The sequence below is a fragment of the Mastigoproctus giganteus genome, chromosome 13, assembly GCF_048544385.1.
Source record: "Mastigoproctus giganteus isolate SK-2022 chromosome 13, ASM4854438v1, whole genome shotgun sequence".
Classification (NCBI taxonomy): domain Eukaryota; kingdom Metazoa; phylum Arthropoda; class Arachnida; order Uropygi; family Thelyphonidae; genus Mastigoproctus; species Mastigoproctus giganteus.
This window is the reverse complement of record NC_143587.1, coordinates 74,894,763-74,914,097: the sequence shown is the minus strand read 5'-3', so window position 1 is coordinate 74,914,097 and position 19,335 is coordinate 74,894,763. Positions and strand designations below refer to the sequence as shown.

The window sequence follows — 19,335 nt, the reverse complement described above, 5'->3', positions numbered from 1 at the left end:
TTGTGGTGGATGGGATCTATCCAGTTATATTAAAGAAGTAAGCAAACCCTTAGCCATAATTATGAGGGCATCCTTGGATTCAGAGGTGGTCCCCATAGGCGGGAAATGTGCAAGTGTATCTCCAATTCACAGAGGGTTCAAAGGATGACATAAGTAATTACAGACCTGTTAGTTTAACTTCTGTTCTGGAGAAAATTATGGAATTGCTAGTTAAAGAAGCATTGCAATATCATATTGACAAGACTGCAGTTATATTTCAGCATGGGGAATAAGTTAGGTCTTGTCTGGCCAATTTGATTGGATACTAAGATGTGGTCACAAAGAAACTGGATGCAAAAAAATAATTTCGATATCATATACAGTAAGCCCCTGCTATTCGTGGGGGTTACGTTCCAGAGAAATGTCGCGAATACAGAAAACGCGAATACTGAGTTATGGCTCCCGTGGTAATAAAGGGGTTCCGTTCCAAAGTATGAAATATATAAGAAAAACTAGTCTAAAATTTTGTCTATGTATGTATTATATGTACCTTCATAATATGACTATGTACATAGACAGTACATAGTGAAATGCAAGCATATGGTATCGAAATGAAAATAAGAAACAATTTAATATTAAATGTAATATTTATTAGAAATTTCAAACAAATCTTTCAAACCAGCGCCTTTTCTAGCTAAAAAACTTATCCCGCCAGTGCTATCACCAGTTCCGCTAAAGTGTTGATAAAGAAGTTTTCCCTTTTTACGAATGATGAGTGAACTTAACGGAATTTTATTTTGAGTTCAGTCTTCTATCCACAGATTTAAAGCGTTTTCCATTTTTTCTAATTTAACATCACGAGTTACAGAGCAAATTTTTTTAAGCAATTAGCGCGTTTTCACGGACACTACGGCAGATTTTTTCTTCCGATTTTTTGATTGATCGTACCGTTGACTCGTTGATTTTATAATGTTTTGCCATTGAGGAGACACTTTCGCCATTAGAAATTTTATCTAATAACTCAATTTTATTCGCTAATGTTATCACCTTCTTTGATATTTTCACATTTCTCTTGTTATTCGTAGCCATATTTTTGTAGGGGTTAGAAAGCACTTGTCCACGATAAAGTCACTTTCTTCCTTTAACACGCTCGAAAAATTCTGTTTTAAAATAAATTTTCTGTTTATACTCCGGCACGACAACCAAGTCAGTAGAGTTTACAATAAATCGTCAATACAAATATTTATCGTATTTAGTAGTCACGGGTTTGAACCCCGGTCCACTCAAGGAACGCGTGCTATGCACTCTCGCTCCTGACCACTGGGCTACGTCAGGCCCTCACTGCAAAATGGTAGATTTATCATTTTTGTAAGCGTATCAATTTATAAATTGATAAATTTATTCAATTTATAAGCATATAAATTAAAAGCAAACGACGAAACCTTCCACGACAAACGCATAACACATACTGAATAAGGATTAGCGAGAAACATCCACGCTCGTGATTTTGTCACCCCTCTCCTCCCACCCACTGAGCGCTGTTTTGACCGGGAAAGATAATTTTAGCCACGCTCATGTTTTTTTATGGCGGAAAATATTCACGACACTTTAAAATTCACATTTTTTTAGGTTTCATTTTATATTAAATCGGCGATCATGAAACCGCGAATACAGATACCGCGAATAGCGGGGATTTACTGTACTTCAATTTCAGGAAAGCTTTTGATACTGTTGTAAGTGAAAGACTACTGTACAAATTGGAGCAGTATGGCATTAAGGGCAAGTTATTGCTATGGATAAAGGGATGGTTAAGTAGGAGAAGACAGTGAGTGGTAATCGATGGACACTGCTCTTTGTGGACTAATGTTATTAATGGAGTCCAACAGGGTTCAGTGCTGGACCCATTGTTGTTTTCTGTATTAATCAGTGATATTGATCAAGGTATATTAGGCTTAATGTCCAAGTTTGCAGATGATATGAAGGCTGACAGGGTTGTTAATGACAGTAATGACAGCAGACTACTGCAACAGAATCTAGAATAGTTGTGCAGATGGGCTGAGAGGTGGCAACTGAAGTTTAACATTGACAAATGCAATGTACAGGGGATACTCTATCCAAGGATAATTGGTTCCAGAAAATTCCACTTAAAACGGGGACCAATTTTCATAATGTTTATTATTTAAATAAAACTGAATGCAACTAGGCATAATATTTTAAGAGTTTAAGATTCTATATCTAATATTGGTGTAGATACACCATAGACAACTCTTAAAGAGAAACTATGATAGTACTGTAGTGTGAAAAGCATCATTTCATCCGTATCTCATATTGTGCTCATCCTCACAATGAGTTGCCCATGTATTGCATAATCTTGAATAAGTAACGTTCATTAATAGAGAAGACTATTGTTTCTTATTCTCGGTGGGCACCACCACCCAGATGGCACCGTTTCAAAGCTAGTTGGCTTTTCATTGGTGGGTGGGCAGGTACCCTGGTATTGCAAGTGAAGCCTTACTTGTTTGAGGTAGTGCAATACATGGGCAACTCATTGTGAAGGATGAGTAGATTTGGTGTATCTACACCAATATTATATAGTATGTTTATTATGTACTTGTACATAGTAAAAAAATGGATGAAGGAACTGAAAAGTGAAAAAATTATTTTATTAGATATTTTTTATTATATGTTACACAATGTAAGGTTAAGTAAAGTTTATTGAAGTTACACTATTTTTCAGTTGTACAAATAAAGAATGAATCCAGAGTTTGTGGGTGTTTTTTTTTTTTTTTTTTTTTTTTGTCGTATTTTTGAGATAAAATTGTGTTGTAGCATTTAGTTATGTTTTTAACTTTGTGCTTAACATTTGTTGCACAATCGTGAAGGAGATCGTTCTCACAAAAAATATTCAAGTGCTTGGTCAGTTTTCTCAAGGGAAAGAGCTTTAATTCTTCAATTTTCAAATGCTCATAACTGCATGGGTGCAGATGATGAATACTCGGATTCCGGGGACCCCTGTACTGCATATGAGTAGCAGTAACCCTAGAGTAACCTACCAACTCTGTGGTACTACAATCACTACTCTCAGTGTGGTACTACTACACTCAGGTGGTGCTAAGAGGGTAATTGTGCAGCCAGAATGAAGTTTTCTGAGCAGTGCAGACAGGCTGCCAGAGCAGACCAACGATACACAGGAATTTTGCTAGTAGGGATAAGGAGGTGATTATTCCCTTGTATAAGGCAGTGGTCAGGCCACACCTTGAGTACTGCGTACAGGTGTGGAGGCCTCCTTTTCTGAAGGATGTGCAACTACTTGAATGAGTACAGAGAAGGGGAATGACATTGGTGAATGGAACAAAGGGTTGCTCTTATCAAGAACGATTTAAGTTCTTTTTTTTTTTTTTAGGAGCATTAGCAACTAAGGCCGTATTGCTCTGGGAATATGTGATGGTCATTCCCTGACCTTTCCGCATCCTCCGTATTTGGTGGATCACGGGCTCGAACCCCGGTCTAATCAAGAAACGCATGCTACGCACTGCTGCTCCTGCCCCCCTGGCTATGGAAGCGCTGATTTAAGTTCTGCAAATTGCAATGTCTGGAGACTAGGTGCCTGTGAGGTGATCTGATTGAGGTATATAAGGCCTTGAATAGTTTGAGCAAGCTCAATGCTGATGGGATTCTTCCTCTTGCTCAGATTACACACCTGAGGGGGCATAAATTTAAGTTGAGGAAGATATGTGCAGAAGTTTGCCTTTAGCCAGCAGGTGGTTGATTGCTGGAACAAACTTACTTCGGTTGTTGTGGAAGTTGATAGCTTAAAAAAATTTTGGAGAAAGAACTGGACAAACTTTTGGAATGAATGGATGGGTGAAATGAGAATTTTTTTTTTTTTTTTTTTTTGTCTGATGCTGTATAAGTTTTCTCTCCTGCATCACATACCCCTGCTAATGTTAATATTAAGTGATTTTTTTTTTTTTTTTAATGTCAAGCGTTAACAATTTTCTTTCCACTTTCCTCTCAGTTATCACAAAATTATTTAGCTCTCTGTTAAATTTTGATAAACTTTGGCCTTCCCCTCCCTAAAGAATTCATGCTTGAATGTAGATACTAAATACCTATTGAGTTAGTCAGCAACCTGAGCAGGATCATCAACAGTTAAACCACCACCATCATCGTCAAGTGGATCAATGTGTAATTCAACCCCGTCCTTTTACTGTTAATATAAATAAAGAAGTCTTTGGCGCTTGTCTTCGTATTCTTTTCTAGAGATTTCTTGTAATATGCCTTGCTTACATAACCTCCTATTGTGACTTGATTACAGACTAATTTATATATACCATGGGCCTCTGTATCATCTGATAACTGATATGCATCCCAGTATTTTTGTTCCCCGACACGTCTCATCAGTTCATCTGACCTCCATTTAGGTCTAAGCCTTGAACAGTATTTCTTCATTGGTATTAAACGCCTTGTAACTTCTACGATTACTTCGCTGAATCCCCCCCACTTAGAATTTGCTGTTAGTAACATCAAATGGTCCCACTGTGTAGAAATTAAAAACTGTCTGAGACACTATAGTTACTGTTATGAAAGCAAAAGTCTTTCCCTTTTCCCTTGACAGTAGTTATGTCTTTAAGTAAATCCCACATCAGCACACTGTGATCACTGCCTTCCAGAGAGTCTTTTACCTGAAAATTCTTAATGCATAAAGAATCGCTGCTGATAATTATATCAAGAGTATTGCTTCTTTCTGTTGCCTCTCTAACATTTTGCTGTTGAAAACAGTCACCTAATAAATCCACAATTTTGCTAGTGTATGAGTCACTAACCTACAAGTTCTAGTCAATAACTGGAAAGTTAAAATCCCCATTATAAGACATTCTGATTTATTAGCCCGCTTTGTTTCTCTGTATAGTTGTTTGTTATACTCATCACTGTCGTTAGGCTTATAACACACTCCTTTCATTTTTGTTTTCTCAGTGTTTATGTCACACCAAACGGAATCAATGTTGCACTGGCCACCCATTTTGACGACTGGATGCACGGCTTTAGATTTAATGTTTCTTAACTATACAGAGGAATTTAATAAAAATTTTAAGAGCCAAATAATTGAAAGCTGCGCAGGTTAATAGTGCAAATTCTGATTTCGTATCACACAACAGAGCAACATATTTCTGAAATCAGTATGGATTTTGAAAAATTATTTAAAAATCTGTAACATTCAGTTTATCTCTTGACAAATCCACAGATATTCAAGATAATTCACAGTTACCTGTGTTTATTAATTATATTTCTGCAGGTGCAACTATGAAAGAAGAAATGCTAGATTTGGGAGTGCTTAAAGAAGCAACTTTGTATTCTTATTTTCTTAAAAAGCAATCCAAGAATTCTAGTTTCTGCCTGCTCATTGCATCAATCACCATGAACATCTCATAGCTAACTATTTCAAATGTGTTAATGCTACTAAAACAGGTCTACAAATTGTCAGGTACATTTGCATAAATGCAAAGAACCATTGTCAGTTAAAAAATTTCCTTGAAGACTGCCCTAATGATATATCTTTCTGCTGCCTTGTGAGGTGGTTATTTTAACTTTAACAACTGCAAGGTGAACCCTTGAGGTGGTTCAAGCTAAAATGTTTTAAGCTGGGTTGTTGAATTATCAATACCTATCATCAGTTGTCTTACAGAAAAAGAAAATTCCCATCCACAATTGGAAAATTTGGGATTTTGTTTTTGACTGATAATGTGACATTTACAATCTTTCAACTTAATATTACAAAGCAGGGTAAGGATAAAATTATTTCTGACTCACTCAGACAATTTTCATCTTTTAAAAATACAGCTTTTTCAAAATGACCTGATCCCTTTCCCTGTCTGAAGAATAGATTCCCTGAAAGAAGATCGAAAACTCAATATTGAATAAATTTACAAGAATTGCTTTGATGTCAAGTTGGATTTGATGTTTTGAATCATGGTTTGCCTTTCTTTAAAACCCATTCAAAATTGATGTAATCAGTGATTACATCAATGGTTTTCCAATTTCCAAAACCCTGCTTCCTGAACTATATGGTAGAGAAATGGAATTGCAGATATTCAGGAGGATCAGGATCTAAAGATGTAACATAAATCATCACAATCTGCAATCACATTCTGGAAACTTGTTCCAGAATCAAAGTATCTCCATATCAGGAATGCTAGTTGTCAGCTAATTTTAATTTTTAATACAGTGATTCGCTGCAGACTGCTGTAAATTGCTGTAGTCTAATGAATTCATAAAATCGAAAATACTATGCTCAAGTACCAAACCAACATCTGACAGCTAATTTGTACTGTGCACACAAACTATCAACTGATAATCAATAGGTTGTGAGCCTCATGCCCAAGATGCAATCATGGAAAGCTTCTACCAGCAAGTAGTTCAATTATTATCATGTTAATTAAAAAGAAAAATAAAAGATAAGATTAACATATGAATGTACAAATTAAAATGCAATTGTATTTATACATAAGGTATAAAAAAATAAATGTGTAAAATGTGTAATAAAAATTATCCATAAAAATATATTTTGAAATTATTAAAATATATTCCTAGACCACATTTTATTGTTATGTGGCTCTTGAACCTATGGATTCTATTATAAAGTTTGGCCATCCCTGCCATATAACAATAAAATAAACATGATTGCTTTGTTTTAGAAGAAATAATTTCATTTATACAGGGGTGCTAAAGTAAATATATTATAGTTGGTATATAAATTTGTGAATTAATTAATGAACTATAGCTGAAATTCCATTCAATACTTTTTAATTTAACATGGCATAACTTTCTCACTTTTATAAGAAATAACCAGTTTCTCTGTTTAATTTAGCAATGATCATGTAAAGTTCTTCTGCCTGCAGGTTATAGAAAATTATATTAAAATTAGGTGAGTTTACATAATAGCTTCAAATTTTAAATTAGCAAAAAAACTATATTAAATAAATAATATTAAATTATTTGTATATTTTTAATATACAAAACTATATTAAATTAAAAAATTATATTTGTACTTATATTTTGTAATTGTTTGTTTATTGTAACTTTCTTTTTGGTTAAAAGGATAAGTTTTGTTCTCAAGCAATACACAGTGAGATGTATTAAATGAGAAATGAAAATGAAGGGTTTGTGACACTATCTAACTAGGAGGATATCATCACATCTCCAAAGCTAGGCTTGTGGGTAACCAACTGGGTGCCCACCCAGCATCTGCTGCTTACCATCTCATGATGTAACCTGTTAATAGGGAACCAAGTATATGGCTACTGAAAACAAAGATGTTTTCAGTAGCCATATACTTACATACACAAGGGCTGCAAATATGGGCTAAGCCAACCAAATTTGATAAATTATATCTTAAAACCTTATCAACATGGTAGAACAAAGCAATCAAGACTTGTACTACTTGACTTTGCCTAGACCACAAGTTCTCCACATTCTAAATATGCAACGGGAACAACCATCAATATAAGTACCTACAAAATTACAGACGTAAATGGCAAAGAAGTGGAATTAGAATAACTAGGTTAATATGATATCAGAATAGAAGGTATCACAGAAAGCAAGTGGGTGAATATAGTCTAGCTGCAGCTGAACAATAATTTTTAATTTATTCTGGAAGTAAGTTCATTGTAAGGAAGGTATAACAACAGCTTGTAGAAGAACTAGTTGAAACAAAGTTTAATTGGCTCATTCAGTAGAATTGTGTGGACAGAACTTAAGATGTGAGTTGTTTGATAAAATTTGTATGTGTATATTGTCAATATTGAAAAAAAAGGTGAAATAGAAGAATTATTTATTATCTTCTGAATTAGAAAGAGTAGTAAAAACTGATAACAAAGAAAGTATAGTTTTTATTGGAGATTTAAATAGCAGAGTAGGAAATAACTGACATCTACAGAGATATTTTAGGAAAATTTGTCAAAAAAGGTAAACTTAGCAGTAATGGCTTCCAGAATCTGGTGCTTCAAACCACATTTCATTACACTGTATTTTAAAAAAGAAATAGCCATAAGTTTGGGGAGGGAGGGAGCATAATAGAAATAAGTAAAGCATAATTGACAGTACAGATAACCCTTGTATAACACGGTTATTAGGTTCCTATAAAATGTCGTGTTGTGCGAAACCATGTTATACAGGACTAAGAAAAAGTACAAAAAAGGGGGGTTGCATTCCAAAGTACACTATTTCGTTAAGAAAACTGACAAAAATACACCATTCTAGATTTCGTGTATCTTCTGCTCTCTTTAAAAAAATCGATAATCTGGGTTTGTTTGCTTTTGCTTGATAAATTTTTGTGAATTTCATCACATGGAACTAAGCATTTTTGAAGATCCCTTTTTAACTTTGGGCTCCTTTCATTCAAGAATCTGCATTAAAAAAATAAGATTCTAATTGCTCGGCTAACTTTAATTTTTGTTGCACTATCATCCTCTGAAATGATTTTGTTTTACCTCTGATGCCATTTGCACCAAATCTGCTATGTCAGCCTCTTTTTCTACCAGTAATTCTTGAATGTCTTCAGTAATCTTATCCTTTTATTTTTTTAGGAGCATTTGCAACTAAGGCCATGTTACTCTGTGTATATTGTCGATAAACTGTGTGTGTCCTGAGGTCGATTTTCTGTTTTGCTGGATGAAAAACCAGAGTTTCCAGAAAAAGGGGGGGGGTATGCTACCATTGCCCAAGCTCGACTAATTCAGCCACATTGTGTAAAATACCCATAAAACTTCCTCTCTTCAATGACAGAATTTGAACTCAGGTCTTTTCCAGCTGGTGTGGGGACGAGGGCGATTCTATCAAATGTGCTACCCACAAGGGCTTCAGTAGTCATATCATCAAACCTCCCCCCTCTCCCACCAACATAGCAAGTTCTACTATCGCACCGATTCTGTTTTCTTCCTGTTCGATCATATTTCCTGCATAAACTGACTATGGCCATACATTTTTCCACACACATTTAACGTTGACGGTTTTACTTCTTTCAGTGATAAAGTTATGATTCTGATACAGTCACAATGATTCTAACACAATTGAAAAATGTTTCCATGCCTCAATTACTTCAATATATATGAAATCAATTTTTTTGCAAAATCCATTGCAATGATTTTCTGATGTAATGAGTTTTAAAGGTGGATATAATGCCTTTATCTAACGACTGAATGAAAGAATCTGTATTAACTCAGTACAACTGTGGCGGTAGGAACATAACTTCAACGTTTGGATGACTTAAATCTTTTGGATGGCCTGGTGTGCTGCTGTCCAATAGTAATAAAAATTTGAAATCTAGATTTTTCCACAAGTTCAACAAGTACAAGTTCAATAGCACAGAACATAACATGGGAATTTCCCAACAAAATAAAATAAAGGGATTTCTCAATATTTTTTTTTTTTTTACTAGCGAGTCAACAGTGGGGATTCAAAAAGAGTGGAAATGTTGAAAAATTACATCCAACATAATAGCAGGGTTTTCTCTGCACAAAAGCTCAAAAATACTCTGTTATTCAAGGTTTACTGAAATTCTCTAATTGATTGCCACAATTTATCAATTGTATTAGAGCAAAACCATGTTGCAGAAATACCACGTTATACAGGGGTTGCCTGTATATCATTGTTTGATAAGAGGATGAAAGATATACAGTAAAGAGGATTTGAGATCGGAAAAATTTTTTTAATCTTCTCATCTAGCATTAAGAAAATTAAAAATTATAATTAATGCCAAAATATAAGATGTATAAAAAAAGTGTTAAAAGAAAAAAAAAATTAGGGACCTTTCTGATTTTTTTCCAACAGTCATTAAATATAGAAGACTTTTACTTCAAAAGTTAAATGGTATTCATCATACTAATATAGTTTTTGATGAAATTAGAGTACTAATTTAAAATTGAGTCCCTTGTTTATAAACTGATTTTATTTGAAGGAAAAACAAATACAATGGGTGTAATGTACTTGCATTTCCTCACTCAGGAGGCATAGCATTGAAGAAAACATTGAATGGGAAGGATAGTGCTCCAAGAAGATTTGACTTTTTTTTTGTTAATTTTTGGTGCATCAGCTTCTGTGGCCATAATACACCTCCCAAAGTTTTTGTATTTTACTCTAATCCAAGCCGAGGCGGCATTCGAACTCGCGACCTTTGGGTTGCCAGGCAGGCACTTTACCCACCTGGCTAGCCCGGTCAGCGATTGACTTGTGCTATCATAATGAACTGTTTTTTTTAAAAAAAGGGAAGTGGATAAATACTTAGATGAAATAGATAACAGAACTGAATGAAAAGATCATAAGTACAGTTAGCAGTATTTAATTATTTTATATTATTTTTTATCCTCTAATGGGCATGCTAGACAATGTAACATGAGAAGATACACTTGTGTTGAGACCACTCAGTAATTTGTGAACAAAAGCAAGTGATAGTTTTGAGTTGTACAATTTTTAATGCTATTCTTTATTTTGAAATACTATATATAAGACGAAAAATACTTCACCATTATTTTACAATTCAATTCGACAAACTAATATAAATAAAAACGTTGTCATCGTTTTAACAGTTTTTCTATGTGCTTACTATTGTACCGTTCCATATTTAATTTAAATTTGCAGCACAGTTGTAAATAGAACTTTATTTAATTTTTAATATTGGACACTGTCTTTTTCCTCTTGTCAGAATTGTGTAAAAGCTCAGTTGTTTCTTCAGTTGAAGAATATCTTCAATTTCAATCTATGAAAGCCTACATTATCTTGGATCTTGTTGAAAACTTGTACATCCTATCAATTTTTGAAACATAATTAATAAAAAGTTATGTTTATAATAAACACAAGTAATGGATAGTGACATATACTTGTAGATTTTCAATACAATCTGTACCTATACCAATAATTTTTTTGATACTGCATTAAAACAACTTTAAAAGGCACATACACACTCACAGTAGGGTTAAAAGTTATGGGGAAGCTGAGAATACTTTGTCTTGTAATTTGTAAATTGTCACAATTATTCATATTAACAGTTTTTGTTGGATGAGTTAATATCAGTTATAATTATAATAAGGTAGCATATATTTAAATCATAAAAGCAACATTTTGAATTAGGCAGATTTCATTTTATCATTATAAGCTTTTTTATTCCTTCATGTGATTTTATCTTTCAGGTATGATCATGCAGATGCTTCAGAGCAGCAGCTTATGAAAGATTTTATTAGTCAATGGATTCAAATGCAGGTATAATTGACATCTTTATTATATAAAGCAAACCTTCATTACTTGTTATTAATGGTGAAAGCTTGTATTCCTGTTGCCATTTTATTCCTGTCTATTCCTGTCCCCGTATCAAAAAGGGAGATTCATTTTGTTCACTATTAAATATGAACTGCTCATTGCAACATAAAATTAAAATATCACCCTTCATAAGTGTAACAAATTTGGTGCATTACTAGAATTTGAGTCTGTGAAGAAACAGGTGCTTGCACCAGTGATAAATGTAACTGGCAGCTCGTCAGGGACTCAAGGTTTCAGCAAACTGCCAAGTTGGGTCCCATAACAGAACATCCCAATTTGGGCCCCATAACAGAATAAATCAAGTGCACACTGTTCTAATTCACACATAGGAACTAATATATTAAGCACACAATTTGTTGGATATATGTGGGACCATGTTGAAAAAATGATGCAAGTTAGGTTAGAATGTGTGCAATTCTTCCCAGACATGATAGGAGGGAATATATGCTTGAAAGCCTTGTGGATTAACTCAAGTCTCGAGTTAATTCACAAGGGACTCTTCAAGACTTTTTGGGTGCCTCCATAGTCAGGTGGGCAGGAGCAGCAGTGCGTAACACACACTTCTCGATTAGACCGGGATTCGAGCCCATGACCACCAAATATGGAGGATGCGGAAAGGTCAAGGAATGACCACCGCATATCCCTGGAACAATATGGCCTTAGTTGCTAATGCTCCTAAAAAAAACCCAAAATAACAATAACAAGACTTTTGGTTGGAAATTTTTATTAGCACAGCCCACACTTGTAAGTGGTAGGCATCTGTTTTGTAGAATGGAATTCCTTTTAACAAATGTAGTGCAAGGGTTTTTGCCAGTATTATTGAGGATACTTAAGAGTATGGTGAAACTGCTAAGATAGGGGAGTAGAGATAATATAGATAGTTTATTTGATGATATGAAGCACAGTAACACCTGCACACATTTTAAGAGTACATTTGTTACTGTAGCAGCCAATAGCTTATACAGCATCAGCCAAAAAAAAAATTTTTTTTTTTTTTTTTAATGAATATCTTCATGATCTTCATGAATATCATTGATAAATGCAGAAAACAACAAGGGATCCAGTGAGTTGGAAGTAAAGGTAGTAGTAGTAGTGGCATGTGATGCAAGAAAGCAAATGTATGAGCTTATGCAGCATCAGCCAAAAAAAAAAAAAAAAATATCACACCATTCCCTCCAAATGCCTGTCCAGTTCCTCCTTAAATTTATTCAACCTATCATTATAATCTACAGAAGTGAAGATTATAATGAGAAGTGTAATATGATACTTACAGTAAGTGTAAGTATCATATTATGAGTGATTTTAATTTGCCTCTGATTGATTGGAGCAAGTGGGAGAGAAACTCACCAGGGTGAACAAAATTTTTCAACTATTTAGATGATTGTTATTTGAATCAGCATGTTAGGGAAAGTACTAGGGTCAAGAATGTTTTAGACCTGATAATTACCCATGAACAAGATGACATCATAGGGTTGACAATATAGAACCTATTAGCAGGGGCGCCTCCGTAGCCAGGTGGGAAGGAGCAGCAGTGCGTAGCACACACTTCTTGATTAGACCGGGGTTCGAGCCCGTCACCACCAAATACGGAGGATGCGGAAAGGTCAGGGAATGACCACCGCATATCTCGGAGCAATATGGCCTTAGTTGCTAATGCTCCTAAAAACCAAATAACAAACAAACCTATTAGCAGGGGTTGGTCACAGAGTTCTAAGTTGGATGATGTTGAAAAAGGAAGCAGTAGTTAAAGGCAAAGGAATGAGTTTGTATTTCAGGAAAGGAGATTATGACAGCTTAAGGTGTGACATTAGCATTTTTAACATTAGCATTAGTAGAGGCATTTGATGCAAGAAAGCAAGCTTATGCAGCATCAGCCAAAAAATAAAAATAAATAAATAAATAAATAAAAAATAACCACTTCCACTTCACCCATCTGTTCGTTCGAAATACCTGTCCAGCTGAGCCTTAAACTTATTTAGGCTATCAACTTCCACGATAAGGGATGGAAGGCTGTTCCACCAACCAACCACCCGCTGGCTAAAGGCAAATTTCCGCACGTCTATCCTACATCTGTCTTTCCTCAATTTGAATTTATGCCCTCTCAGGTGATTATTCTGAGCAAGAGGAAGATTCCCTTCAGCATTGAGCATGCTCAAACTATTCAAGGCTTTATACACCTCTATCAGATCACCTTGCTGGTGCCCAGTCTCCAGACACTGTAATTTGCAAAACTTAAGCCTTTCTTCATAAGAGCACCCCTTTGTTCCATTCACTAATCTTGTTGCCCTTCTCTGTACTCGTTCCAGCAGCTCTACATCCTTCTTGAAATGAGGCCTCCAGACCTGTATACAGTACTCTAGGTGTGGCCTGACCATTGCCTTATACAAGGGAATAATCACCTCCTTATCTCTGCTAGAAAAGTTCCTATATATCATTGACAATACACCATGAGCTACTCTTGCAGCCCATCTGCACTGCTCAGAGAACTTCATATTTGCCTGCAAACAACCACCCCCAGGTCCCTTTCATTCTCTACCACTGTCAGTGTAGTACCACAGAGTTGATACGTTGCTCTGGGGTTGCTGTTTCCCATGTGTAGTACTTTACATTTGTCGATGTTAAACTTCATTTGCCACCTCTCAGGCCATCTGCTCAACCTTTCCAGATCCTGTTGCAGCAGCATAGTGTCAGTAGTGTCCTTGACAACCCTGCCTACCTTTGTATCATCTGCAAACTTGGACATTAAGCTTGATTCATCAATATCATTTATAAATACAGAAAACAATAATGGACCCAATACTGAACCCTGAGGGACTCCACTAATAACGTTAGTCCATGATGAGCAGTGTCCATTGATTACCACTCTGTCTTCTCCCCCTCAATCACCCCTTTATCCATAGCAGCAATTTTCCTCCAATGCCACATTGCTCCAATTTATGCAGCAGTCTTCTATGTGCAACAGTATCAAAAGCCTTTCTAAGATCCAAGTATATAATATCAAAGTTATTCCCTGCATCCAGTTCTTTTGTGACTGCATCATAGTATCCAATCAAATTGGTCAGGCAAGACGTCCCCTTAACAAAACCATGTTGTGTCCGAGCTATAACTGAAGTCTTGTCTAGATGAACCTGCAGTGCTTCTTTAACCAGTGCCTCCATTAATTTTCTGGGAACAGAAGTTAAACTCACAAGTCTATAATTACTTGTGTCAGCCTTTCATCCTCCTTTGTGAATTGGGGCCACATTTGCACATCTCCAGTCTATGGGTACCTCCCCTGAGTCCAAGGAAGCCCTCATAATTATGGCTAAGGGTTTGCTTACTTCCTTTGCTGCCTCCTTTAATATAACTGGATAGATCCTATCCACCCCAGGTGCCTTTCTTGTGTTTATCTTCAACAATTTCTCCTCCACTTTACTCTCAATTGTTACAAGATCATCTAGCTCACTGCCAGTATTTACTTCATCTGTGGCATTCCCCTTCCTGAATAACTCCTCATGTGTGAAAGTTGATGCAAAATATTGATTTAGTTTGTTAGCTACCTGAGCAGGATCATCAACAGTTGACCCATCGATATCAAGTGGACCAATCTGATTCATCCCCCTTCCTTTTAGAGTTTACATAAGAAAAGAACTCTTTGCTGTTTTTCTTTGCATCCCTTGCCAACAATTTCTCGTAATCTGCCTTCGCCTGCCTAACCTCCTTTGTACTTGGTTACAGATCAACTTATATCTATCATAGGCTTCTGTGTCACGTGTTAATTTGTATATATCCCATGCATTTTTCTTCTCTGCCATATGTCTCATTAGTTCATCTGACATCATTTAGGCCTAAACCTTGAACAGTATTTCTTAGTTGGTATGTAAAGCCTAGTAGCTTCCAAGATAAGTTCTTTGAATGCTTCCCATTTTGAATTTGCTGTTGATAACATCATCAGTTGGTCCCACTGTATAGAATTTAAATACTGTCTCAGTCCATCGTAGTCGCCTTTACGAAAGCAATAACCCTTCCCTTTACCCCTAATGGTAGTTACCTCTTTGAGTAAATCCCACTTCAGCCCACTGTGATCACTGCCACCTAGTGGTTCATTTATCTGTAGATTCTTAATGCGTGAAGAATCAATACTGATAATCAAATCAAGAGTATTACTCCCTCTAGTTGCCTCCCGAACATGCTGATGTAGAAAACAATCATCCAATAAATCCACAAAAGCCTTGCTAGTGTGTGAGTGACCAGCCCCCAAATTCCAGTCAATATCTGGGAAATTAAAATCCCTCATTATAAGACTCTGATTTACTGGCCCACTCTATTTCCCTGTACAGTTTCTTATTATACTCATCAGAGTCATTAGGCCTATAGCTCCTACTCTCAATTGTGATCTCTCCTAATGCTTATGTCACACCAAACTGACTCGACACTGGACTGTCCAGCGATGTCGACTGGCTTTACTTCCTTGGATTTTGTGTTTCTTAACTAATAGCATAACCCCTCCTCCCTTCCTATCCTGTCTATCCTTTCTGTAGACATTGTACTCCCCAAATTCCAGTTCTGCATTCCTTATATCTGTGTGACACCACGTCTCTGAAATCCCAACAATATCTGCCTTTGATGTTTTGAGCAATACCTCAAATTCATGAAATTTATTTACCAAACTCCTAGCATTGGTGTACACGCAAGTATACATGCACCTGTTTCTATTCTTAGCTACCCTAACACAACCCATGTGTTTACTTGTACCCCAGTGATTCCCACAGTCTCTGAAATATCCTGCATCTTATTTTCCAGGCTGCTGCTCATTTCAATAGAAGCAGTGCAAGAATCACTTTCACCTCTGCCAGTGGCTACTGTTAATCTATTAGTCCTTGTATCCCCCCAATCGCAGTTTTCTAACCCACCTAACACTGCCTCGATAGCATCAGCAAACATTCTTGCACCCTTTCTATTTAAGTGTATCCCATCCCCGTAGAAGCAGTCTCTCCTTTAACAAGTACAGACCAGGCTGAAAAAAATTCTACCCCTTGATCTTTGCACAATCTTTCCAGGGTGGAATTGATTGACAGGGCTCTCATCATATACTCCCTCCTATCGTGTCTGGGCAGAATTGCAGACACTTTCAAATTCAACCCTAATTCACGGCTTTTTTTCAACAGTGACCTGTACTTGTTAACTAATTCTGCCGGTCTCCTACTCTTAATATCATTAGTGCCAACGTATACAACTATATCACCTTTTGTGCCCTTAAAAGATGATATCCGCTCTACAGTGTTATCAACCTTTGCCCCTGTCAGACGTACCCTGGTCCTGTTCCACATGTCCTCTATCAACTAGGAAGATAGCTCTCAGAGTGCATTATATTAGAATTGTGGCATCCTTTTAAAGCTTCAGTTATTCACAGAAACTTTGAATGCGTACATAGTTTACTTTGAATGCATATATACCCTTTAGGAAGTACAGCATGAGGAGGATTCTTTGATTGAATAGGAACTAGCTAATTTGATAGAGTAGAAAAAAAAGATGGCATGGAAAAGGTAAAAAATGTTCTGATAAAAAGTAATGAAGCTTATAACAACTACAAACTGATCTAATAGTATATCACAGAAAAAAGTTAGGCTGGCAAAGAGCAGATGTATTTTTTGTAATTGAAGTTAAGTGCATTACTGTTTAATTTTTTTTAAAGCCTGAATGCTTTTAATCTTTGTTAATTTTAATATATCTGTGCTGCCATTGGCACATAATGAAATATGGACAGAGGCCACATTAGTGGCTTTACGTTGCTTACGCACATATAAAGCAAGAACAAACAAAAAAATTACAAAAAATAAAATAAATTTGCTAACTAATTTAATACTAATTCAGTAAACTAATCTAAAGGATAATGACTAAACAATTTTTTCCTATTTCTAGTTATTGTACTACAATGCTTAATAACCAGTTTTTTTTTTTTTTTTTTATTACTTTAACTTTTTTTTAGTTTTGCCTTATTTAACTTAAAAATCACATTTAATTTTTGAGATTGATTCATGAAAACTTTTTACTTGATAACAATTAAAAATTATTTTTAATTCTTTGGACCACTTTGAATTACTTGCCAAAGGACAGCAGTGTTGTCTGCTCTTACAGCAACCTTGGCTTACTCTTACAGCAACCTTGACTTACTCTCGACTGCACTTATTATCCAAATGCAACCACTTTCAGTTGATCTCATTAGAGGTGAAGATCAGAATAGATGAGATAATTAATTAAATTAAAATTTAAATATTGATGCATATAGTGTAATCGAAATTTCAGAAAGCGAAAAATAATTTTGTGTTGTGACATTATTATGCACATGTACAAAATCCACAGTTCGGAATGGAATTAAAATATATTAAGTTTATAGCTTAGTAAAATTTGTAAGGTTAACAAACACATGCATAAACAGTTATTTGTTCTGATTGGAATTAATCAGGAATTGAATTAATGGAGGAAGGTCCATATAAAATATACATTTTGCTATTAGTTTGCTAATTTCAAATACTTTTTCCTTTCTTTATTTTTGACGTGAATAAAGTCTATGCTGGGGTACCCTATGGCACTCAGGCTGTCACAAAAAGTAAAACGTCTAACCGCTATTATATCTGCGAAACTAATAGACAATAGTATAAACAATTTATATTTATTTTGTCAGGTATATAATGCCGTCAACAGATATGTAAGAAAAAATTAGAAATTTTGGTATTTAATCATTTTTTTTTGAAAAAAACTAAAAAGTTCACATTTTGATCATTTGCTGTTGACCCTTGGTTACTTTCACTCTCAATAACTTCTAAACTATAATAGGTAGACATAAACAGTAAGTGACAAAATTGTTCAGTAGGAAACGTAGTTTTTACATCTATAAATAGTTTTGATGTAGCTATTAGTAATAGTAATATTAGTAATTCCTGAGTAATAGTGATGCAAAATTGAGAGAGTTGAAAAATTCGAGCATTTTCAAGTTTGTTTTCGCAATATCTTAAAAACTATAAATGTTAGACAAAAACAGTAAGCAACAAAATTGTTGCCCTTTGAGAGCTCTACAAGGATATATAATTAGATTTCAAATCGTGGTTTTTAGTTTTTGAGAGTTGAACAACTCGTTAAAGTAATTACTTCGTTCAGTTACTTCGCATTTATTGATCAGTTCGGTTGTGTTTCATATAGTTAAGTTGTGACAATGCTGAAAGTTACATCAACTAAACATGTTCAAAGATTTCGACAAAATCACAAATCTAATGTTGAAAACCAAGCACCAAAGTCAGCGGTGGAACACGAGAGAGAGAGAGAGAGAGAGAGAGAGAGAGAGAGAGAGAGAGAGAGAGAGTTGTAAGCATAAACGCAAGCAAGATCAATTAGAGGCAGATGTCTGGCCATCAACATCGAAAAGAACAGTGCAATCAGCAAATGAAGATTGCCAAAAGTGTTATACGTTAGTTTCAAAAGAATTTGGAAGAACGTTTTTGAACAACTTGTTCGGATATGTCTACAGTGTTTGCGACACTGGTTTCAGAATGATTTGAGATTACCAAAGCCAAACCATATACAAATTCTTGAAGATGAATTTCCAGAAACAGAGGCATTGTTTATGCTTTGCAATACTTGCTTCACAAGCATGTATTGCAAAGCATAAACGAATCGGGAAATTTACCATCGTTATCCAAGTCCAGCTGCTTCATATATCACCCGTTTCCATTGAGTTTACCGTCGCTTGATTGTATGAGTGAACGGTTGGTTTCAGCTAGATTGCCATTCATGCAGATTCGACGTTTGCAATATGAAACTGGCAGTTATGGTTTTGTCGGATAAGTCATAAATGTTCCAGTCAACGTGAATAATGTGGTTAGAGAGTTGCCTTGTGCTTTAGACGACAATTATGCATTCAACGTTTCAGTTTGATTCATAAATCGACTTACTTGCAAGGATATGTGAGAAAAGAAACTTACTTTCAAGGATATGTGAGAAAAGAAACTTACTTTCAAGGATATGTGAGAAAAGAAACTTACTTTCAAGGATATGTGAGAAAAGAAACTT

The 19,335-nt window shown here is 35.4% G+C and overlaps 1 protein-coding gene across 2 annotated transcripts in view; it reads left to right on the top strand.

Moving 5' to 3' along the window:
* Positions 1-19,335, top strand: part of LOC150076170 (exportin-T-like) — a 408,083-nt gene that overhangs the window by 47,761 nt on the left and 340,987 nt on the right. For both annotated transcript variants that reach the window (XM_090387100.1, XM_090387099.1), the window contains exons 4-5: positions 6,848-6,904; positions 11,163-11,232. In XM_090387100.1, coding sequence (XP_090243226.1) covers positions 6,848-6,904; positions 11,163-11,232 — 127 coding nt within the window. The remainder of the gene's footprint in view (positions 1-6,847; positions 6,905-11,162; positions 11,233-19,335) is intronic.